At 39.2% G+C, this 24,870-nt stretch overlaps 1 protein-coding gene across 5 annotated transcripts in view; it reads left to right on the top strand.

Moving 5' to 3' along the window:
- The window catches only part of TET1 (tet methylcytosine dioxygenase 1), a 134,270-nt gene that overhangs the window by 101,554 nt on the left and 7,846 nt on the right, over nucleotides 1–24,870 (top strand). For 4 of the 5 annotated variants that reach the window (XM_012762670.3, XM_012762675.3, XM_012762671.3 and 1 more), the window contains 5 exons: nucleotides 3,382–3,532; nucleotides 3,873–3,959; nucleotides 11,698–11,787; nucleotides 14,580–14,717; nucleotides 18,449–18,803. In XM_012762670.3, the coding sequence (XP_012618124.2) occupies nucleotides 3,382–3,532; nucleotides 3,873–3,959; nucleotides 11,698–11,787; nucleotides 14,580–14,717; nucleotides 18,449–18,803 (821 nt within the window). The remainder of the gene's footprint in view (nucleotides 1–3,381; nucleotides 3,533–3,872; nucleotides 3,960–11,697; nucleotides 11,788–14,579; nucleotides 14,718–18,448; nucleotides 18,804–24,870) is intronic. The other variant, XM_012762673.3, reaches the window with a different exon arrangement.

Genomic DNA, 24,870 nt, shown 5'->3' on the forward strand with positions numbered 1-24,870 from the left:
GGAGGCTGAGGCGGGCAGATTGCTCGAGGTCAGGAGTTCGAAACCAACCTGAGCAAGAGCGAGACCCCGTCTCTACTATAAGTAGAAAGAAATTAATTGGCCAACTAATATATACAAAAAATTAGCCGGGCATGGTGGTGCATGCCTGTAGTCCCAGCTACTTGGGAGGCTGAGGCAGGAGGATTGCTTGAGCCAGGAGTTTGAGGTTGCTATGAGCTAGGCTGACGCCATGGCACTCACTCTAGCCTGGGCAACAAAGCGAGACTCTGTCTCAAAAAAAAAAAAAAAAGAACTTCAGAGACCAGCCTGGGTAACAGATAAAGAAAGACCCTGTCTCTACAAAAAATAGAAAAATTAGCTGGGGGTGGTGGTACATACCTATAGTCCCAGCTACTCGGAAGGCTGAGACAGGAGGATTACTTGATCCCAGGAGTTTGAGGTTGTAGTGAGCTATTATGGTGCCACTGCACTGCAGCCTGGGCAGCAGAGCGAGACCCTGTATCAAAGAATAAAATAAAAAACAACTTTATATTTACAGAAAGACACAAGAATACATCAGGGAACTCTTATATACCCTCACTTAAATTCCACAGCTGAGAACATTGTGTTATGTGTTTATTTACACATATGCACACATACAAGCACATATTATTATTTTTTCTTTCTTGATCATTTGAGAGCTAGATGCTGACTATATATCCTTTTTCTCACAAGTAATACTTCAGACTCTAAAATTGAGGATATTCTCTTATATAACCCCAGCATAATGATTAAAATCAGGAAATTTAATTTTGATCAAATACTTTTTCTTTTTTTTGAGACAGAGTCTCACTCTGTTGCCCTGGCTAGAGTGCTGTGGCATCAGCCTAGCTCACAGCAACCTCAAACTCCTGGGCTCAAATGATCTTCCTGCCTCAGCCTCACATGTAGCTGGGACTACAGGCATGAGCCACCATACCCGGCTAATTTTTTCTATATATTTTAGCTGTCCAAGTAATTTCTTTCTATTTTTAGTAGAGATGGGGTCTTACTCTTGCTCAGGCTGGTCTCGAACTCCTGAGCTCAAACGATCCACCTGCTTCGGCCTCCCAGAGTGTTAGGATTACAGGCGTGAGCCACCTCGCGGGCCTGTGTTTAGTTTTTTACATAACAGTCAATAGTAAATTAAGGTATATTTTCCCCTCTTTCCTATGTATCTTTTCATTGATATAAATACATTTCTTATTTTTCTATTTTTTTGGCAACTTTAATTTTCTTCTTCAATTTCAAATTGAATTTAACCTCCTTGATTTTATTTGTATCTAATTTCTTCCTTATCAAGCTACTGTAACATTTTGCCCCTTAAAAGTCCGTCTTCTTGGTAAGAAGTTTTATGGGAAGCTAGCATCTTCAACTTACTCCTTTTCTCTCCTTTTTTCCCCCTCATAATACCTTGACTGATCTTTATTGTAGTCTTTCTTGCAAGCAATGTTATGTCACATATCAGGCATTTTCCTGACATTCACAATTAAAAAAGAAAAATAGGTGGCTAACACCTATAATCCAACATTTTTGGAGGCAAAGGCAGGAGGATCGCCTGAGACCAGCCTGGGGAATACAGGAAGACCCGGTCCCTACAAAAAGGTAGAAAAAGGCCGGGCGCTGTGGCTCACGCCTGTAATCCTAGCTCTTGGGAGGCCGAGGCGGGCGGATTGCTCAAGGTCAGGAGTTCAAAGCCAGCCTGAGCAAGAGCGAGACCCCGTCTCTATTATAAATAGAAAGAAATTAATTGGCCAACTGATATATATATAAAAAAATTAGCCGGGCATGGTGGTGCATGCCTGTAGTCCCAGCTACCCGGGAGGCTGAGGCAGAAGGATCACTGGAGCCCAGGAGTTTGAGGTTGCTGTGAGCTAGGCTGACGCCACGGCACTCACTCTAGCCTGGGCAACAAAGCGAGACTCTGTCTCAAAAAAAAAAAAAAAAAAAGGTAGAAAAAAAAAATTAGCCAAGCCAGGTTTTTTGTCCCAGCCACTTTGGAGGCTGAGGTGAGAGGATAGTGTGAGCCAGGAGTTGGAGGTTACAGTAAGCTATAATAGTACCACTGTGCTCCAGCACAGGCGACAGGGTGAGACCGTGTCTCCAAAAAAAAAACACAATAGTTTTGATTGCTAAATATCTATATTATTTTTACCTTAAAAGAATAATATTTGTGTTTTTAAAACTGTATATTTTCATCATGTGCTATTGGAGGTTTTAAGCAATATGCACATTTAGAACCACGAGAAGAGTAAATGCTATTTTCTTGGTTTCAGATCTTTGTATGTATATACTAAACATTGTCACTCTTACTATAGAGTCTACTTTAGGGCTTTGGAAATGTCCTAAATGTGATACACTTACCAAGTTACTAAATGTAAAAGGCCATGTCCTCCATTTTTCTGATATACATGTATGAAATCTTTAAAATTGAGAAAGGAATAAATACATCATATTATCCTTTTTGAATCCTCAGAAAATTATATCAGTCTCATTTTTGACATAAAGAAACTGAATTCCATAAAGAAGCTGAATTCGGGGAGCGGGGAGGAGGGGATGAGTATATACAAACACAATGAGTGAGATGTGCAATGTTTGGAGGATGGTCGCCCTTGAAGCTCTGACTCGAGGGGGGAGGGGGACATGGGCAATATACGTAACCTTACATTTGACATTTGTATCCCCATAATATGCTGAAATTAAAAAAAAATAATTTAAAAAAAAGAAGAAGCTGAATTCCAAAGAGCTAATCAGTTGTTGTGATTTTCATTTCTGATAGGAAACACATGTAGGATTTAAAATCCAGGTTCTTTATTTCCCCCATCTCAGACATCTCCAAATTGAATGAGATTATGGATATTTTATTTTATCATTTATTTTTTTGGAGACAAGAGTCTTGCTTTATTGCTCTGGCTAGTGTGCAGTGGTGTCATCATACTCACTGTAACCTCTAACTCCTGGGCTCATGCCATCCTCCTGCCTCAGCTTCCCAAGTAGCTGCGACTAGAGGTGCATGCCACCACACACACCATTCCTCCCGCCTCGGCCTCAGAGTGTTAGGATTACAGGCATGAGCCACCTGGCCTGGGCCCTGAGTGTGTGGATATTTTAGATCTGTATTGTTTATTTCCATTTCTTTGTGTTTACACTCTTAATATTTTAGGTAAAAATTTGGTTATAATCAAGTACAGTTAGCTTTTTATTGTTAGCACAAAACTACTTTAGATTAAATAAGTAATAAAATTAGCGTTATAACCAGTGCATTAGCCATCTATACTGCTAAAATTATATAAACATAAAATGTTGTGTCTGAGATTTTGTCCTGCTTTATCAGTTCACTCCTTTGCTATTACCATCTTACAGTCGTACCTGTACATGTCAAGGAGTTGATCCGGAGACTTGTGGAGCTTCATTCTCTTTTGGCTGTTCATGGAGTATGTACTTCAATGGCTGTAAGTTTGGTAGAAGCCCAAGCCCCAGAAGATTTAGAATTGATCCAAGCTCTCCCTTGCACGTAAGTGACCTTTATATTTTTGATTTACATAATAAATATGTAAGTACATTCCTTCAAAGCTTTTTTGAAACACTAAAAAAATTAAATATTAAAAATTAGTAATATAATAGTAAAATTTATGTATATATGTATAAGTAAATAATTTAAAATTCTAAATAAATTAGGTAAACTCTTTAGCTAATCAACCCGAATTCCAGTTGTCCTTGGCTTCCTCCTCCTGCTCTGCTCCCCTACCCCAGAGGGAATCATTGTTAAAAGAGTCTAGAATTTTATGCCCAGCCAAATTAGGAAAAAGCCATTTGCCAACATTTCAAAGACTCAGAAAGTTTACTACCCACAGACCTACTATGAAAGAATTACTAAAGGACGTAATCCAGAAAGAAGATATGTGAAACCGGAACGAATCTGTCCGGGACACGAGGCCATGGTGAGCAAAGAAATTAGTCAAATTTGGTGTTAAGTTTAAATAAGTTGAGTAGAACCTATACGTATAATTCCATAGCTTCATCAACTCTCGGGTGGGTAGGCAGTGGGGAGTGGTTGGGGCACAAATAGGAACTAAGTATGGTAATGTTTGTCGGCTTTGTTTGGGTGGAGAAAATTTACATATTGATTAACTCTAAAATTGGTGTGTTTTGATCATTGAGCAGTGACCAAGAGTAAAAAACATTTTGTTTTTTCTTTTTTTTCTTAAGTTTGCGAGATGCGAATAAAAAACATTTTGTATTACAAACAAGTGTATACATACACACAAGAAAATAATTAAAATAAGACTAACAGAAAACAATACTTACTCTTCTTACATGTAACAGTACTAACATTAAAATATAAAGAAAGTTAATGTCAATATAGTAATTTCTAATCTGTATGATGCATTATTATAATATTTTGAATTAGATTTCCTTTTTGAACTGTTAGTTTTGACCTACTAAGCTGATTTTATGTCCCACTAAGGAGTCATGAGCCAAAGATTGGAAAACACACATTTGACAAAGTATATGTTATATTTCTATTAATTAGTAGCAATAGAATTTATATCTTTTGAACTAGTGGGAAAAAATTTTTTTAAAGAAAACAGGGGCCTGGCATGGTTGTTCCTACCTATAATCCTAGCACTTTGGGAGACCTAAGGGGAAGGATTGCTTGAGGTCGGTAATTTGAGACCAGCCTGAACAACATATCTACAAAAATAGAAAAATTAACTGGGCATAGTGGTGGGCACACCTGTAGTGCCAGCTTCTTGGGAGGCTGATGTAAGAGGTTCTCTTGAACCTAGGAGTTTGAGGTTGCAGTGAGCTATGATAATACTACTAGACTCTAGTCTTGTAGTCTATAAGTCAGTGAAGGGAGTTAAAGAAACCATTGGCATGCATGATAAATAGAAAACACCAAATTAAACAGCAGGAATTAATCCAACTATATATGTAATATAATTAATATAGTACCTTTCAAAAACTCACAATTAAGAAATAATATTCCTATTACAGACATAATCAAAATTATTTAGCATTTTCTAGAGTTTCCAGCTATTGCAATAAAACCGGGAAGTGGCTCAAAAGAGAGGGAAGTATTATTTGCAGATAATATGATTTTCTATCTAGAAAACACAAAATAATCAACCTACTGAATATTATGACTATTAATAAGTTTAACAAGATGGCAAGATACAATGCTATCTTGTTAAAAACCAATTTGCTTTCTTTTTTTTTTCTTTTTATTTCATCATATTATGGGGGTACAAATATTGTTAAGGTTCAATTAACTTTCATGTCTAGCAGTCATAACCATTAGGAAACATGACATTCAAAAAGAGTCCCATTGGCCGGGCGTGGTGGCTCACGCCTGTAATCCTAGCACTCTGGGAGGCCGAGACGGGAGGATCACTCAAGGTCAGGAGTTCGAAACCAGCCTGAGCAAGAGTGAGACCCCATCTGTACTAAAAAATTAAAAAAAATTAATTTGACAGCTAAAAATACATAGGAAAAAAATTAGCCAGGCATGGTGGCGCATGCCTGTAGTCCCAGCTACTCAGGAAGCTGAGGCAGGAGGATCGCTTTAGCCCAGGAGTTGGAAGTGGCTGTGAGCTAGGCTGATGCCACGGCCCCCCAGCCCAGGCAACAGAGTGAGACTTTGTCTCAAAAACACACAAACAGGCCGGGCGCAGTGGCTCACGCCTGTAATCCTAGCACTCTGGGAGGCCGAGGCGGGCGGATTGCTCGAGGTCAGGAGTTCAAAACCAGCCTGAGCGAGACCCCGTCTCTACCATAAAAATAGAAAGAAATTAATTGGCCAACTAATGTATATAATATAAAAATCAGCCGGGCATGGTGGCGCATGCCTGTAGTCCCAGCTACTCGGGAGGCTGAGGCAGGAGGATCGCTTGAGCCCAGGAGTTTGAGGTTGCTGTGAGCGAGGCTGACACCACGGCACTCACTCTAGCCTAGGCAAGAAAGCGAGACTCTGTCTCAAAAAAAAAAAAAAAAAAAACACAAACAAAAAAGTCCCATTGACGTTAGCAAGAAAATCTATAAAGTACCTCACAAGAAGTCTATTGGACTTGATAATGGGAAGGTACCATGTTCAAGGATCAGGACATTTGATAACGTGATGTCAGATGTCTCTTAAAATTAACCAGCTAAGTATTCTTTCTAAATATTATATGTTGAAAGTATAATATCTGTTACTATATAAATACAAGGGCTCTTCAAAAGTTTCATGGAAAATATGTATTGTGAAAAAAACTATGCATGGATTTCATACTTTATCTGCACCAGAATAAACTTGTACTAACTTGTTACAACATATCTGAACAAAATCTAGCTTGAGGCACTAGAAAAGATAAGACTTTAGTTTAAAAAGAGCCTCTGTCAGAGCAACATGGATTCTGCTAAGATTGAAGCAAGAACAAAGATCAAGTTTGTGGTGAAGCTTGGGTGCAAGAATGGTGAGATTATTGAAGCTTTATGAAAACTTTATGGGTACAATGCCCCAGAGAAATCAGCTGCTTACAAAAGGATAATTTATAAAATCCATTAAGACAAATGGATAATTTGTCTTAAGAAGGAAAGACATGATGTGGCAGGTGAAACCCACAGCAGCAGACTATCTACATTAATTTGCAAGTAAAAATTCATCTTGTTCGTGCCTTAGTTGAGGAGAATTGACAATGAAGAGCAGAAATTATAGCCAACACCATAGACATCTCAGTTGGTTCATTTTACACAATTCTGACTGAAATTAAAGTTGCGCAAATTTTCCATTTTATGGGTACCAAAACCATTATGCCCAGATGAGCTACAGATGCGAATGGAAATTTTATACAAGTGGGATCAAGATTCTAAAGCATCTCTTTGAAGAATTACAGGAGATGAAACATGGCTTTGCTAGTAGAATCCTAAAGAAGAAGCACAAAGCAATGGCTACCAAGAAGTGGAAGTGGTCCACTGGACTAAGTCAAGAGCAAAGGTCACGGCAACAATGTTTTGGGATGCTGATGGTGTTCGGCTTGTTGACTTTTTGGAGAGCCAAAGAACAATAACATCTGTTTATCATGAGAATGCTTTGAGAAAGTTAGCTAAAGTTTTAGCAGAAAAAAGTCTAGAAAAGCTTCACCAGGGAGTCCTTGACCACAACAATGCTCCTGCTCTTTCCTCTCATCAAACAAGGGCAATTTTGCAAAACCTTTCATGGGAAATCATTGGGCATCCACTTTACAGTCCTGATTTGCCTCTTTCTGACTTTTTGTTTCCTCACCGGTTGTTGTTTTTTTTTTTTTTTTTTTTTTGAGACAGAGTCTCACTTTGTTGTCCAGGCTAGAGTGAGTGCCGTGGCGTCAGCCTGGCTCACAGCAACCTCAATCTCCGGGGCTCAGCGATCCTACTGCCTCAGCCTCCTGAGTAGCTGGGACTACAGGCATGTGCCACCATGCCCGGCTAATTTTTTGTATATATATTTTTAGTTGGTCAATTAATTTATTTCTATTTTTGGTAGAGACGGAGTCTCGCTCAGGCTGGTTTCGAACTCCTGACCTTGAGCAATCCGCCCGCCTCGGCCTCCCAAAGTGCTAGGATGACAGGCGTGAGCCACCACGCCCGGCCTCCTCGCCGGTTTTTAAAGGCTAGTCACATGGAGCAGTGGGAGTGGAGAAGGAACAAAGACATCTGTAACTGGTTGTGATCAATTAGTTGTAAACACCACTGCACTCAGACCAGCCTTGTTTCCTAATCTTAAAATCTGTAAAGGGCTATGTGTTGCCCAGGCTGGCCTCAAACTCCTGGGCTCAAGCAATCCTCCTGCCTCAGCCTCCCTAGTAGCTGGGACTTTAGGTACACACCACCTCACCCAGCTATCTTTTTTATTTTTATCTTTTAATTGTATTTTGCCACAAACTTCTTGAAGTCCCTTGTATATTACCATGTTTCCCCGAAAAATAAGACAGGGTCTTATATTTATTTTTCCTCATGAAGACACCCTAGGGCTTATTTTCAGGGGATGTGTTATTTTCCCCTCAAAGCCTCAGCTTGCAGCACGCACAGGATGGCCAGGACCTGACAGGGGGAGCCGACCTTGTTGGTGGGACTGCTCACACCTTTGCGGTCACCTCTAGGATAGTAGCTGTCACGATGGGGCAGATGAGAAGGGCTACTCATCTTCTTTACCGCAATGAAATGCATGGGTTGTGCAGATACACTGCGTAGCCACGCCCAACACTATGTCTTATTTTCGGGGTAGGGCTTATATTGCACAAATGCTTAGAAATCCTGCTAGGGCTTATTTTATGGGTAGGTCTTATTTTCAGGGAAACACGGTAGTAATACTAAAATGACTACTAAATTTTTTCCTATTACAGTAATACTGTTATACAATTAGTGAATGTGAGATCAGTTTTTGCTGGTGGTTAGCATTAATAATGAGTAACATTTGTAAGTGCTTATGATACAGGAAGAAGCATGGCTCACTCCAGGAGCTGTCAGAAGGCCAATTTGACTGAAGCTCAGCAGGCAAGGGAGAGTGAGGTACATGCAGCTGCCCTGTGAGCCATACCAAGTATTTTATTAGATCATTGAAGGGTTTTAAGGCGAGTGACATAATTAAATGTGTTCTTTGATGAGATCTCTCTGGTGATCTTTGAATAATTGATTGGCCAAGGGGAGACTTGGCAAGATGAGCCAGCTATCTATGAGAACAATTCCTCAAGGGATAATGGTGGCTGAAACTGTGTGGTGGTGCTCATCATTGACATTGGGGCACACTGAAATAGGACCACATTTGCAGAGAGGAGATCATAAATTTAGTTTGGACATGTTGGTTTTTAGGTTCCTAAAAGAAATCTAAGTGGGGATGTCAGGTAAATAATAATATGAACTGGAGATAAAGAGATGGTCTAGATCAGGGGTCCTCAAACTTTTTAAACAGGGGGTCAGTTCACCGTCCCTCAGACCCTTGGAGGACCGTTGGAAAGTGCAGGCGCACATTCTGCACATGCGCACTGTGGGCCCAGAACAAGTCGGCTGCTAATAAGCAGGACAGGCAGCGGTGGCAAAAACACCCGGGGGGCTGGATAAATGTCCTTGGCGGGCCACATGTGGCCTGTGGGCCGTAGTTTGAGGATGCCTGTTCTAGGTGGTAATGACAGTCATAGGTTTGGACATCATGATCCTATAGATTACGTATAGAGTGAGAAGTACAATGAGATATAGTCTTGAACACCAACAGGTAAAGATCTGATAAGAAGCTGCCCCCTAGGCCAAGTGCAGTGGCTCATGCCTATAATCCTAGCACTCTGGGAGGCTGAGGCAGGATGATTGCTTGAGCCCAGGAGTTTAAGACCAGCCCGAGCGAGATCCCGTCTCTACCAAAAAAAAAAAAAAAAAAGTTGCCACTATATGTGATGTGCACATTCATTCTAATGAAACAATTAGAAATTCAGAGTTTGTACAATTTGAACAATGAGCTTCACAATAATAAAATGATGCCTGTAGTCAACTATACAAACTTTATTTGAGTTGTTTCTGTTTGCCTACTTAATTTCAACACTCTCACACAATAAATGAAGTATTTCAAAATGACAAACTACTCAGTTTGACTTGGGATGTTGAATGGCCCATGATAGAATAGATATAACTATAAAACAGAATAAAATTGTGTGAGAATATTGAAGAATATAAACCTAATAGTGTGTAAGAATTATGGAATTCGCATGTGACTTTTCCAATGTTTATGTCAATAGCAGTACACAACTATTAACATTTTCCTGCTTTTTTCTATTAGCAATAAAACACAGTTATCCACACAACATGATATTTCCAGGGTTAGAAAACACAATTAAAATTGTTTTAATGGGTCTTTAAATGATTCTAATTTTTGTCCTCAATAAATGCATTAATTTATGTCCAGGTATAGCTAGGAAATGTCTTTAAAGTAGAATCATGGCTTTCCTGACTTTTTAAAGCTACTGCAAGCAACAGATACAAAAGTAGACAGATGAACAGACTAATCTAGAAATTGACCCTATGAATTTTTTTTTCCATAATAAAAGGCTGAACATAAAGCAGCAGGAAACCAAACAGGTTATCTGTGATGCTTTATAGTTGCCAAGATTGAGGTTTGTCAAAAATCACCACAGAACTGACTTCCTATGTCTGCATTTTTTTGTGGCTTTGTCTTTCATAATATTTGATGACTACCAGATGTGAACTGATTTACGTGAGAGTCTTCTTTCTGTGTTTATGACATCTCCATCTACCCAATCTCACACGAGGTGAAAGCCTCAGTCTTTTTTTAGTCCTTGCTCTCTATTTCCTTCAATTGACTTCTTAGATCTGACTGTTCATTCTAAGTCTCTAACTTTAACCACTTCGGTATGAGTGTCGACTATAGTCGATAGCCACAGGTGAACACGCACAGCGACTTTAGCCAACAGCTGTGATATGACTTTTCTAATTTTTTTATCAAAATAAAATTGTGGGCCAGGCGCAGTGGCTCACGCCTGTAATCCTAGCACTCTGGGAGGCCGAGGCGGGCGGATTGCTCGAGGTCAGGAGTTCGAAACCAGCCTGTGCAGGAGGGAGACCACATCTCTACTATAAATAGAAAGAAATTAATTGGCCAACTAATATATATAGAAAAAATTAGCCGGGCATGGTGGCGCATGCCTGTAGTCCCAGCTACTTGGGAAGCTGAGGCAGGAGGATTGCTTGAGCCCAGGAGTTTGAGGTTGCTGTGAGCTAGGCTGATGCCACGGCACTCACTCTAGCCAGGGCAACAAAGCGAGACTCTGTCTCAAAAAATAAATACATAAATAAAATAAAATTGTGAACATTTAAAAATAACGTAATAAAAACATATATGTATATGTTACCTATTCTGATTTACATTACAAGTAAAGCTGCGTGTAAAGTAAAACAAGCTTTCAGTGCTTTCAAGCTTTCATCACACAAGAGCAAAATGGATTGGTCGTCAATGCACAGCACAGACTCTCGTGCGGACTGAGTGCCGGCTGTGGGCAAGGTTTTGCGGCCGGTGAGCACCGTACCGAAGTGGTTATTAAATAGAATATAATCATTTCTGAAAAACTTTCAGTGGCCTTTCAACTATTCTTATTTGCAAAGTCTCTCTTCTGTTTCATTTCTCATACTGGCATCACTGGCATTTTTAATAGAGACTCTTCTTGGACATTCTTATTGTGATGGTTTAAGAATATACTGATTATATGTGAGATAAGATCTGATACATAGTGTGTGCTTTATATATGTTCTCTCCCTTCTCTGTTACAGAAAGTTGTCGAATTGTATCTGAATTGTTTACCTTGACATCTCCCCTTAGCAGCAGGAACCTTGTCTTCATTTATTCCAAGTGCCAAGTACTACTGCATAAATATAAAATAATGATTCTCATTCTTAACAATATGAGCAGTTTTGTAACTTACCTCTAACACTAAATTTCTAATTAACTTATAACAAAATAGTCATTTCAAAAGACTTAGAGCATAACAATTTCTAATTGTGTAGATTAAGAAAACATGTTATATTTTCTATGGTATCTATTTTATCAGGGTAAGTATGAATTGTACTTCAATGACTGTCAGCAATGATTTCTGATTTAATTCATACCTTAAACTCACTCTATGTCATAAAATAACTGATATAGATTATCTTTTCCTATAGGAAAAAAACCTTGAAGATAACCTACAGAGTTTGGCTACACAATTAGCTCCTATTTATAAGCAGTATGCTCCAGTTGCTTACCAAAATCAGGTACGTTTTGGAACCGTATACATTTCTCTTAAGCATGATTGAGCCTTTTTTGAGACAAGGTCTCACTCTGTCGCTCCGGGTAGAGCTCATTGCAACTTCAAATTTCTGGGCTCAAGTTATCCTCCTGCGTCAGCCTCCCAATTACCTGGAACTACAGGTGTGCATCACCACTCCCAGCTAATTTTTTTTTTTTTTTAGAGATAGGCTCTCACCTTGCTTTCCATGTTGCTCAGGCTGGTCTTGAACTCCTGGGCTCAAGGGATCCTCCCACCTCAGCCTCTCAAAGTGCCGGGATTACATTAATGCACTGCACCCAGCCCCAAACTTTTTATATATATTAAAAAATCATTATTAATAGAAAACTTTTCAAATTGGAACATAAATTCATATATATAAATAGTATATTTATATAAACATATAAAATTAGTGTTTTAAATGATTAATCTTTTTTAATAATCTTCCAGTTATGACAGTTGAATTAAGACTCCAAGGTGGCAGAAGTATATTTCTATTAATAACAATTATAAAAACAAGAATTCATGGTTGGTTCAACATATGAAAATCAATACATGTAATATATTGTGGATTCAGGAAACTCATTTGACAAAACCAACCTTCTTGCACAATAAAAAATAAACACTCTACTAAACTATCAATAGGAACAAAAAAAGGCCTAAAAAAGGGCAACTAACTACACAAAACACACAGTTAACATCATAATTAATGGTAAAAGACTAAAAGCTTTCCTAAGATCTGGAACTAGATAAAGATGTCTACTCTCACCATTTATGTTAAACATTGTACTCCATGGAGGTTCTAGCCATGGCAATTAGGCAAGTAAAAGAAATCCAGATTGAAAAAGGAAATGTAAAACTCTACCAGCAGATGATATGATTCTGTATATAGAAAATCTAAGGAATCCACATAAAAACTATTAGAGCTAATTGGCAAGTTCAGCAAGGTTTCAAAACATAAGGTTAATAATGTAAAATAATAATAATGTAAAAGCCACTGTACACTAGAAATGACTAATCCAAAAATGGAATTAAGAGAAAATTGATGATTGGGCCAGGCATGGTGGCTCATGCTTGTAGTTCCAGCACTTTGGGAACCCAGGGAGGGAGGATGACAGAGGCTAGGAGTTTGAAATCATCCTGGTTAACATAGTGAGTGAGACTCCATGTCTAGAAAAAATTTCTTTATAAAAAGAAAAAATAGGGCTGGGCGAGGTGGGTCATGCCTGTAAACCTAGCACTCCGGGAGGCCAGGGGTTCGAAACCAGCCAGACCCCGTCTCTACTAAAAATAGAAAGAAATCAATTGGCCAACTAACACATATACAAAAAATTAGCTGGGCATGGTGGCACATGCCTGTAGTCCCAGCTACTCGGGAGGCTGAGGCAGTAGGATTGCTTGAGCCCAGGAGGTTTGAGGTTGCTGTGAGCTAGGCTGACGCCATGGCACTCTAGCCTGGGCAACAAAGCGAGACTCTGTCTAAAAAAAAAAGAAAGAAAGAAAAAGAAAAAAGAAATAATTGGACTTCACCAAAATTAAAATTTTTGTGCTTCAAAGGACACCATCAAGAAAGTGAAAATATAAATCATAATATGAAAAAATAATTGTAAATCATATATCAAAGTAGAAAATAAATATTTTTTTTGAAGTATTTTTTTTTAAATTTTAAATATGACCAGAGGTCTGTATCTTTTTATTTTTCTTTCTTTGAGACAGAGTCTCACTCCATCATCCAGGATCCAGGCTATATAGTGCAGTAGTGTCATCTTAGCTCACTGCAACCTCAAACTCCTGGTCTCGAGTGATCTGCCTTCCCCAGCCTCTTGAGTAGCTGGGAGTACAAACCACCAGGCCTACCTAATTTTTAAAAATGTTTTGTAGAGGTAGGGTCTTGCTATTACCCAACCTGATCTGAAACTCCTGGCCTCAAATGACACTCCCACCTTGGTCTTCCAAAATGGTGAGATTACAGGCGTAAGCCACCACCTCCAGTCAGAGGTCCCGTATTTTAAAAAATATTTAGTTTATTTGTATTAACATTAATAACATGCTCTCTGTTAAGTTCCAACTTTTCTCTTTTTTTTTTTTAAGACAGAGTCTCACTCTGTTGCCTAGGCTAGAGTGCTGTGGCGTCAGCCTAGCTCACAGCAACCTCAAACTCCTGGGCTGAAGGGATCCTCCTGCCTCAGCCTCCCGAGTAGCTTGGACTACAGGCATGCGCCACTATGCCCAGCTAGTTTTTTCTATATATTTTTAGTTGTCCGACTAATTTCTATTTTTAGTAGAGACGGGGTCTCGCTCTTGCTCAGGCTGGTCTCGGAACTCCTGATCTGAGCGATCCTCCCGCCTTGTCCTCCCAGAGTGGTAGGACTAACTTTTCATTTTAAACGGAATTATAAATTCACTTTCTGTCATCATGGTTCATGGAATTGTATAGATATCTACTTTTTGTAGACCTCGAAAACTGTGCATATGTATGTTTGTTGGTCTTTCTAATGGAATAATATAAGCCACTGTACTTGTTTATTCACCTTCAGCAGGAATTAGTGTCCTCACTCTGCCTTCTGATGTAAAGTTAGGCATTGTCATTTTTCTCCATGTATTCTCAAGCACTTTATCCACAGTATTGCTAAACTACACATTCACAACCATATTGTAGTCGCAGAAATGACAAAGTGTAATTAATGTAAGAACTTGTCAGGAAATGATTTGTAGACTTTACTAAAGGTGATTTTCCCTCCAGTCTTTTAAAGCTGTGTTTCACACTTTCTTCTTTAGGTAGAATATGAAAATGTTGCCCGAGAATGTCGGCTTGGCAGCAAGGAAGGTCGTCCTTTCTCTGGGGTCACTGCTTGCCTGGACTTCTGTGCCCATCCCCACAGGGACATTCACAACATGAGCAATGGAAGCACTGTGGTATGTACCTGAGTAGCTTTCAATTCTCAAAGCTACATCACTGTATACTTAGGCTGCAGTTCTTAACTCTGATTGTTATTGTGACAAGTTGTATTTTATGTGCTGTTAAATATAAGGATATTTATAGGTTATTTGTTAGATTTATTATCAATGTGCTTTTTTTTTTTTTTGAAACAGAGTCTCACTCTGTTGCCTGGGCTAGTGTGCCATGGCATCAGCCTAGCTCACAGCAACCTCAAACTCCTGGGCTCCTGCCTCAGCCTCCCATGTAGCTGGGACTACAGGCATGCACCACCATGCCTGGCTAATTTATATATATATATGTAGTGTGTGTGTGTGTGTGTGTGTGTGTGTGTGTGTGTGTGTGTGAATTTCTATGAAAATAAAGAAAAGCAAAGATTAATAGTTGGAAACCTGGTTACTGAGGCTGGAGGGAAGCCAGTCAAGATTTTTAGGTGTTGGACTTGAGGATGGCAGTGGTGATCCAACACATTTACTGGTTTGCAGTTTCAATGTCTCTGGTGATGGTACTGAGTGTTTATGGCAAAGTTTCTGAGTGACCCACCCAGGAGCAGGTTTAAATATGATTTCTTTTAAGTTTATATCAAGTTTTCTAACTTCAGCTTATAGGGCTTTGGGAAATAATCAATATCGATTTGAGCAATATCAATTTTTCATTACTTTAAGCCAGAGGATGGGAGACAAATTGGAAATAATAGTTTGGAGAATTGTAGCCAAATATTGGAGGAAACTATTTTTAATAGAATAATACAGGATCCAGTTCAATTTGCAGATAGTCTTCAAAGACTAGAATTTGATACCCAGAGAGTATGTTATAGTTTTCTACTGAAACAATTTTCTCTTTAAAAATCATTCTTATTGGCCAGGCGAGGTGGCTCACCCCTGTAATCCTAGCACTCTGGGAGGCCAAGGCGGGCAGATTGCTCAAAGTCAGGAGTTCAAAACCAGCCTGAGCGAGACCAGTCTCTACTATAAAAAGAAATAGCCTGTAATCCTAGCTCTCTGGGAGGCCGAGGCGGGCGGATTGCTCGAGGTCAGGAGTTCGAAACCAGCCTGAGCAAGAGCGAGACACCGTCTCTACTATAAATAGAAAGAAATTAATTGGCCAACTAATATATACGAAAAATTAGCTGGGCATGGTGGTGAATGCCTGTATTCCCAGCTACTTGGGAGGCTGAGGCAGGAGGATCCCTTGAGCCCAGGAGTTTGAGGTTGCTGTGAGCTAGGCTGATGCCACGGCACTCACTCTAGCCTGGGCAACAAAGCGAGACTCTGTCTCAAAAAAAAAAAAAAAAGAAAGAAATAGAAAAAAATGAATTGGCCAACTAATAGAAAAAATTAGCCGGGCATAGTGGCACATGCCTGTAGTCCCAGCTACTCAGGAGGCTGAGGCAGTAGGATCACTTGAGCCCAGGAGTTTGAGGTTGCTGTGAGCTAGGCTGACGCCATGGCACTCACTCTAGCCTGGGCAACAAAGCGAGACTCTGTCTCAAAAAGCAAACAAACAAACAAAAAATCATTCTTATTTCTATCAAGGTGATCAAAATAAGACTAATTTGTTTGAAAATAACTATTGAAGCCTGGGCACAGTGGCTCATACCTGTAATCCTAGCACTCTGGGAGGCTGAGGCGGACGGATTGCTCAAGGTCAGGAGTTCAAAACCAGCCTGAGCAAGAGTGAGGCCCGTCTTTACTAAAAATAGAGAGAAATTAATTGACCAACTAAAATTATATAGAAAATATATATATATATGTTTTTAGTTGCCCAGCTAAAATCAGAATTTTACATTCATAAGTGTAAATTTACTTTGCTTTCCAATTTGTATCTATCAAATTCTATCATAAAGGCCCGGCGGTGGGGTGGCTCACACCTGTAATCCTAGCTCTCTGGGAGGCCGAGGCGGGCGGATTGCTCAAGGTCAGGAGTTTGAAACCAGCCTGAGCAAGAGCGAGACTCCGTCTCTACTATAAATAGAAAGAAATTAATTGGCCAACTAATATATACACACAAAAAAATTAGCCGGGCATGGTGGCGCATGCCTGTAGTCCCAACTACTGGGCAGGCTGAGGCAGCAGGATTGCTTGAGCCCAGGAGTTTGAGGTTGCTGTGAGCTAGGCTGACGCCACAGCACTCACTCTAGCCTGGGCAACAAAGTGAGACTCTGTCTCAAAAAAAAAAAAAAAAAATTCTATCATGAAACCAAAAATATCTTGAAAATCAAATCTGTTTTCAGTTTTTGTTATCTTAGAAACAGCTTTGAGCTCTGGAAAGATTTTTTTTAATGAAAAGTAAAGAAATGATTTGATGTTTCTCTTCGATTTCGAACAACATTGGGGAAGTAATTATAATTTAAATATACTTTATAAAGCAAAATATTAATAGGTATCAAAGGTTAGGAATTTTTAAATATAGTTATATATTTTCATTTCTCTAAAATAAATACAACTTTTAAAATAAGGAGGAGGAATTAGATGGATTGCATTTAAGGGAAAATATTTTTAAGATATAATATTTTATATTCAAAAGAAAGATAGGCCAGCTCACTGGAATAGAATCAAAATGGAGCAGAAGGAGAAAATGTCTTGATATTAAATATTTTAGTTAAATTTTCAAAACTGATAAACTATAGCTTCTTCTAGAAAGAGAAATCTCTCATACCTCTTTTTTTGCTTCTAATATTCTCAATTCATTTCATGAAGAAATTATCCTGACAAAGAAAGCAGAGAATATATCTATAAATAAATCCCACTTTTAAGCAAAAGTGAGAAAAATCCTAAAGGAAAACCCAGGAAATTGGGATAATTCATTATAATTAACCCTCTCTACTCAAGGTATCTGATATTATTGAAATATTCAGAAACAGCGTGTTATGTAAGCTAAAATCATATATCTTTTTAATTTTATTTTTCTGTTGTTTTTCTATTTTCACCAGGTCTGCTTCCAGACGTACCTTCTTAAAAATTAACACTTAATATAAACTCAGTAAACACAATTTAAGAGCCATCCCTTAACTTAGGCAATGAAATAAGATGGAATTTAGCAAGAAGCTTTTTTTTTCTTTTTCCCTATCAGAAGAGTTAAATGGTGAAAAGGCTTTAATATTTTAGAAAAGTATTATATTATTATTATTTATAAAATCAACTCAAAATTACTCTTGTTTGCTTATAAAGAAATGTTAAGTTACTAGAATTGAGTACAGTTCGGTGTCTTGATATGAGACATTTATCCAAAATTATTAGACCATCTGTAATCAATAATAAATTGGGGGCCGCTCGTGGTGGCTCACGCCTGTAATCCTAGCACTCTGGAGGTTGAGGTGGGCAGATTGCTCGAGGTCAGGAGTTGGAAGACAGCTCTGAACAAGAGCAAGAGCCCGTCTCTACTATAAATAGAAAGAAATTAATTGGCCAACTAATATATATAGAAAAAATTAGCCGGGCATGGTGGCGCATGCCTGTAGTCTCAGCTACTCGGGAGGCTGAGGAAGCAGGATTGCTTGAGCCCAGGAGTTTGAGGTTGCTGTGAGCTAGGCTGATGTCAGGGCACTCACTCTAGCCTGGGCAACAAAGCTAGACTCTGTCTCAAAAAATAATAATAATAAATTGGGAATACATATTCCTTTCTCAATGGCAACAAAAAAAGAATGTAGGCATAACTATAGTGAACGTATACAACCTATATTTCCCATTTCATGTTTTCTTCCTATCAGGTTTGTACTTTAACACGAGAAGATAACCGCTCATTGGGTGTTATTCCTCAAGATGAGCAGCTCCATGTGCTACCTCTTTATAAACTTTCAGACACAGATGAGTTTGGCTCAAGGGAAGGAATGGATGCTAAGATCAAATGTGGGGCTATTGAGGTCCGCGCACCCTGCCCCAAAAAAAGAAAACGTTTCACTCAGCCTATTCCTCGTTCTGGGAAAAAGAGGGCTGCAATGATGACAGAGGTTCTGGCACATAAGATAAGGGCAGTTGAGAAGAAACTCATTCCTAGGATCAAGCGGAAGAATAACAGCACCACGACAACGAACAACAGTAAGGCTTCCTCACTGCCACTCTTAGGTGAGTCCTATACAACCTGCTAATTTTCCATCTACAATTTTTTTTTTTTTTTTTTTTTGAGACAGAGTCTCACTTTGTTGCCCAGGCTAGAGTGAATGCCGTGGCGTCAGCCTAGCTCACATCAACCTCAAACTCCTGGGTTCAAGCAATCCTCCTGCCTCAGCCTCCTGAGTAGCTGGGACTACAGGCATGCGCCACCATGCCCGGCTAATTTTATATATATATATATATATATATATATATATTAGTTGGCCAATTAATTTATTTCTATTTATAGTAGAGACGGGGTCTCGCTCTTGCTCAGGCTGGTTTCGAACTCCTGACCTCGAGCAATCCTCCTGCCTCTCACTCCCAGAGTGCTAGGATTATAGGCATGAGCCACCTCCCCCAGCCTCCATCTACAACTTTAATTGGTGAAAAAGTTTGGACTTTCCTTTTTGTGTTATTTTTCCTGTCCTTTATCTCAGTTATTGTCTTAGTGATGAGACATTATGAAAAAAGAAATTTTAGAGCAAATATTAACTAACTCATTGTTCTTGAATCTAATTTGTCATTACTATTATAGTTAGGGTTTAAAACTCAGACACTAAGTATATTTCTACATATATGCCCAAACTAAAAGTCAACAAAAAAGTGACCCGTTAGTATTTCTTGGTAATTTTTTCTACTTACTTTTTTTTATATTTTAACATTCTTATCATTGTTCCTATGACTTTCTCATATAATTTGAAGCCCTACTCATTTTTCTTGGTATAGATGAATGACATGACTTCTTGGAAGCCTTCCTTGATTACCTTTAGCATTAGTTTTTTGTTGTTATTATTGTTTTGGTTTTCGTTTTGGTAATACAGTAAACAGATATTACTAAACACAACTTTGAAGCCCTTTGATTTTTTCTTTTTTTTAGTATCTTATGAAAACTGTCAATGAACTTCTTTCAACTGTTTTAGGTGTTAGAAAAGCTCTAATGAAAGAGAAGGTAGATACTGCTATAAGAGATTTTCTACTTAAATATGGCTGCTAAAAAGGGATCCACTGTGAATATTGCATTTGAGTAAAGTCCTAAAGGAAATAAGAGGGTCAGCAATGTTAATATTTGGAAAATAATATTCTAGGCAGAGGAAATGTCAGGTACACAGGTTCAGAGGCAGGACTTTACCTTGACTGTTTAAGATGTGTAAAGGGGCCAAGCGTGACTGAAGCAAAGTGTGAAATGAGCAGAATAGTAACAGATAAGATCAGAGTCATACGAGGGGTGTGTGAGCAACTCACCCCCAGGCTTTGTAGACTAATATAAAGATGCTGACCTTCGTTGTAAGGAGAAGTTTACTGCGGATTTCAGAATAAAGCAGGGCTATGATCTGACTCAAACGTAACCCTCTGGTTAGTGGGTTGAAACTATAATAAAAGCAGGCAGAGGACGGAAAAGCAGGGAGATCACAGAGACTATCATAACAGTTCAGGAGAGAGAGGATGGAGAATGGACCAGAGTGCCTACTGAGGAATACATGAGAAATGTCTTGCTTCTGGTGGTGTTTTGAAGGCAGAGACAACAGGATTTGAGAGATTAAACGTAGAGTGTAAGACAAAAAGAAGTGGCAAGTGTAACCCTGATGTTAGAGGCCTGAGGGAACTGGAAGGATGCAGTCAGCAAGAGAAGTGGGGAGAGAAGAACAGGTTCGGAAAGATAGATGGTGGGAGATCCGAAGCTCATTTTGGGACGTATCAATTTCAAGAACTTATCAGGCATTCCAAAGGGTGTATTAGGTAGGCAGAGAAGTTCAGACAGGAGTAAGTTCAGGCAGGTAAGCAGCATAGGGAGAGGATGGATGCCAAAAAACTGAAAGAAGGATAAGAGCAATTAAAGAACAAAACCTGGGAATTCTCAATTTTTAGGGGATTCAGAGACGAGAAGGAAACAGCATGGAAAATTTAGAAGATCTGGTGAGATAAGAGTGAAACTAAAGATTGGTATTTTAACGAAGAAATGACCGACTTGTCATGCTTCTCCTTTGTCCAGTGATGTGAAGACTAAAATTTCCCCGTTGATGCAAAGGCTATTAGAGGCCCTGCAAGAGCAGATTCAGTAGAATGGTGGAATAGAGAATGGATGAAAGTGGATTTATGAGGAAATGGAAGAGGAACCGGAGAAATTCTTTTCGTTGGCTACAAAGGGGATCAGTGGAATGCTGTGAAGGTTATAGAGTTTAGAGGAGTTTTTTTTAACAAAAATGTTAAAAAAAAATGTACAGGCTGGGCACGGTGGCTCACGCCTGTAATCCTAGCACTTTCGGGAGGCCTAGGCAGGAGGATCACTTGTGGCCAGGAATTCAAGACCTGCCTGAATTCCAAGATCAAGATCGGAAAAAAAAAAAAGACTCGAGCAAAAGCAAGACACTGTCTCTACGAAAAATAGAAAAATTAATTAGCTGGGCATGGTGGTGCAAACCTATAGTTCTGTCTACTTGGGAGACTGAGGCAGGAGAATAGCTTGAGCCCAGGAGTTGGAGGTTGCATTAAGTTATGATAATGCCAATGCACTCTAGCCTGGGCAACAGGTCAAGACTCTGTCTTAAATAAATAAATAGATAAATAAATAAGAAGAAAAGAGAGAGAGAGAATAGAAAAGAAAGAAAAATGTTCAACTTATCCCATCTTTGGTCTATAGAAACCTCTTAAGATGGCTTCTTAGTTCTTTTGTCACAATTCCAGCAGTCTTTGCTAGCTTTCCTTGCTTCTGTAACAAGATGTACCAGGTTCATCTTAAATAGTTCTGCTCTGTATCTAAAATCAGCCATTTCTCTAAGGAGCTACAGAAAAAAATTACATCCTGAACTTACACTGATATTCAAACTTAGAATTACAGGATATTCCTTAGCTTCTTTTATTGTTACATTGATAAGAGAAGTTGTTTTGTTTTTGTCAGATGAGAGAAATGACAGTACAGGCATTTATATAATGATGGAAAGGATTCAATACAGAGAAATAATAAAGAGGCAAAGTGGGAAGAATTTTTATTCCCACTCCTTGTAGCTCCTTTTTGCAGATATTTAATTTAGGTTTATTTTATGATTCACATATATAGTTCTATGTTACTTATAAAGAGCAACCATATCATTTTCATCTTTTTTTTTTTTGAAAGAGAGTCTTGCTTTGTTGCCCAGGCTAGAGTGAGTGCTGTGGTGTCAGCCTAGCTCACAGCAACCTCAAACTCCTGGGCTCAAGCGATCCTGCTGCCTCAGCCTCACCAGTAGCTGGGACTACAGGCATGCACCACCATGCCCGGCTAATTTTTTTTTCTATATATATATATCAGTTGGCCAATTAATTTCTTTCTATTTATAATAGAGACGGTTCTCGCTCTTGCTCAGGCTGGTTTCAAACTCCTGACCTCGAGCAATCCTCCTACCTCGGCCTCCCAGAGTGCTAGGATTATAGGCGTGAGCCACCTCGCCTGGCCTCATTTTCATCTTTGTGTCATTCCCTAGTAGCATGCTGGTTAAAATGTGAATTATTTTGGATGTCATCTTTTTTTTTTTTTTTTTTTTTTTGAGACAGAGTCTCACTTTGTTGTCCAGGCTAGAGTGAGTGCCGTGGCGTCAGCCTAGCTCACAGCAACCTCAAACTCCTGGGCTTGAGTGATCCTTCTGCCTCAGCCTCCCGAGTAGCTGGGACTACAGGCATGCGCCACCATGCCCGGCTAATTTTTTATATATATATCAGTTGGCCAATTAATTTCTTTCTATTTATAGTAGAGACGGGGTCTCCCTCTTGCTCAGGCTGGTTTTGAACTCCTGACCTTGAGCAATCCGCCCGCCTCGGCCTCCCAAGAGCTAGGATTACAGGCGTGAGCCACAGCGCCCGGCCTGGATGTCATCTTTTGACTATTTTCTTACAGTGTATTTCCTGATAATAAAGGCCATAAGTACAATGGCCAACAATCTTCTGTTCCTTTGTAATTCTACCCATCCCTGTTTTTAATCTTTCCTTCCTATTATTTACTTTCTATTGACAACTTAGCCTCTATAATAAATAATAGAGACCACCATAGATAGTAGCACAGGTTTCCTGATGTATCATTGCTTGGGTTTTAAGTAATGAGGAATGTCATGTCTCTAGGTCGTATCATCTGAGAAGAGAATTGCAGATCTTTGAAGTTAGTCAATGTTTACTATTATTATATTATTAGTTATTTTAAAATATGGCTACTTTACTTTTTCTTTTTCTTGGTCTCCCAAAATTTGCTGCTTATGTGCTTTCAAAGATTTTTTAAGGGCCGGGTGCGATGGCTCAAGCCTGTAATCCTAGCACTCTGGGAGGCCGAGGCGGGCGGATTGCTTGAGGTCGGGAGTTCGAAACCAGCCTGAGAGAGACCCTGTCTCTACTAAAAATAGAAAGAAATTAATTGACCAACTAAAAGTATATATACAAAAAAAAATTAGCCGGGCATGGTGGTGCATGCCTGTAGTCCCAGCTACTTGGGAAGCTGAGGCAGGAGGATCACTTGAGCCCAGGAGATTGAGGTTGCTGTGAGCTAGACTGACGCCACGGCACTCACTCTAGCCAGGGCAACAAAAGTGAGACTCTGTCTCAAAAAAAAATGTTTCCGGCCGGGCGTGGTGGCTCACGCCTGTAATCCTAGCACTCTGGGAGGCCGAGGCGGGAGGATCGCTCAAGGTAAGGAATTCAAAACCGGCCTGAGCAAGAGCGAGACCCTATTTCTACTATAAATAGAAAGAAATTAATTGACCAACTAATATATATAGAAAAATTAGGCTGGGCATGATGCCGCATCCCTTTAGTCCCAGCTACTTGGGAGGCTGAGGTAGGAGGATTGCTTGAGCCCAGGAGATTGAGGTTGCTGTGAGCTAGGCTGACGCCACAGCACTCTAGCCTGGGCAACAAAGTGAGACTCTGTCCCAAAAAAAAAATATATATATATATATATATATATATATATATATATATATATACTGTGTTTCCCTGAAAATAAGACCTACCCATAAAATAAGCCCTAGCAGGATTTCTAAGCATTTGCACAATAGAAGCCCTACTCTGAAAATAAGACCTAGTGATGGGCCTAGCTACGCATCGTATGTGCACAAGTCATGCATTTCATCGTGGAGCAGTAAAGAAGACGATCAGTCCTTCTCATCTGCCCCATGAGAGCTCTATTGCTTGACGTGAGGGATTGGGATCAGTGGTTCTAAAGAAAATAGAGTCGCAAGAAAATCACGATGGAATTCGAGGTTTGGAGAGTTATGATGATATTCCAGAAGAAGAGGACTTAACTATATTTGAATAATAACACATCCCCTGAAAATAAGCCCTAGGATGTCTTCTTGAGGAAAATTAAATATAAGACCCTGTCTTATTTTCAGGAAAACACAGTAGAAAAAATTAGCCAGACATGGTGGCCCATGCCTGTAGTCCCAGCTACTCGGGAGGCTGAGGCAGAAGGATTGCTTAAGCCTAGGAGTTTGAGGCTGCTGTGAGCCAGGGTGACGCCACGGCACTCTACCCCAGGCAAGGAATGAGACTCTGTCTCAAAAAAACAAACAACAACAACAACAACAAAAAGTTTCCATTTAATAGGAGGTTTGTATGGTTCTGAGCAAATAACTCACACTTACTAGTATGATAATAAGGATCTACCTAATTAGTGAGAAAGAAATGAAGCTGAAATGCTTTTGCTGTTGAGGGTTACAGAGTTTTATTTCAACTAAAAATTTTTTGTTTGACTTCCCTCTGCCTAATATGTGACTTTGCCAATTATGATGCTTTTGCCCCAGAAATATTTATAAACTATTACTTATTTTTAATTTTTGGAAAATAAAGTCATACAATGCTTAAAATATATCTAAACATCTCTTTAAATAGTTAAATATTGTTCTGTGTCATAATATTATAGTACCTGCACAATATCCCAATGTACACTTGTATTTTTTACTTCATAGCCAATTAGATCATTTCTAATATTGTACTATTTTAAACAATGAATATCCATTCTTTTGGCAGAATCTTTGCATTTACTTGTGATTACACGCCAAGGGAAGAATTCTTTAAG

Source organism: Microcebus murinus, chromosome 14, assembly GCF_040939455.1.
Source record: "Microcebus murinus isolate Inina chromosome 14, M.murinus_Inina_mat1.0, whole genome shotgun sequence".
Taxonomy (NCBI): domain Eukaryota; kingdom Metazoa; phylum Chordata; class Mammalia; order Primates; family Cheirogaleidae; genus Microcebus; species Microcebus murinus.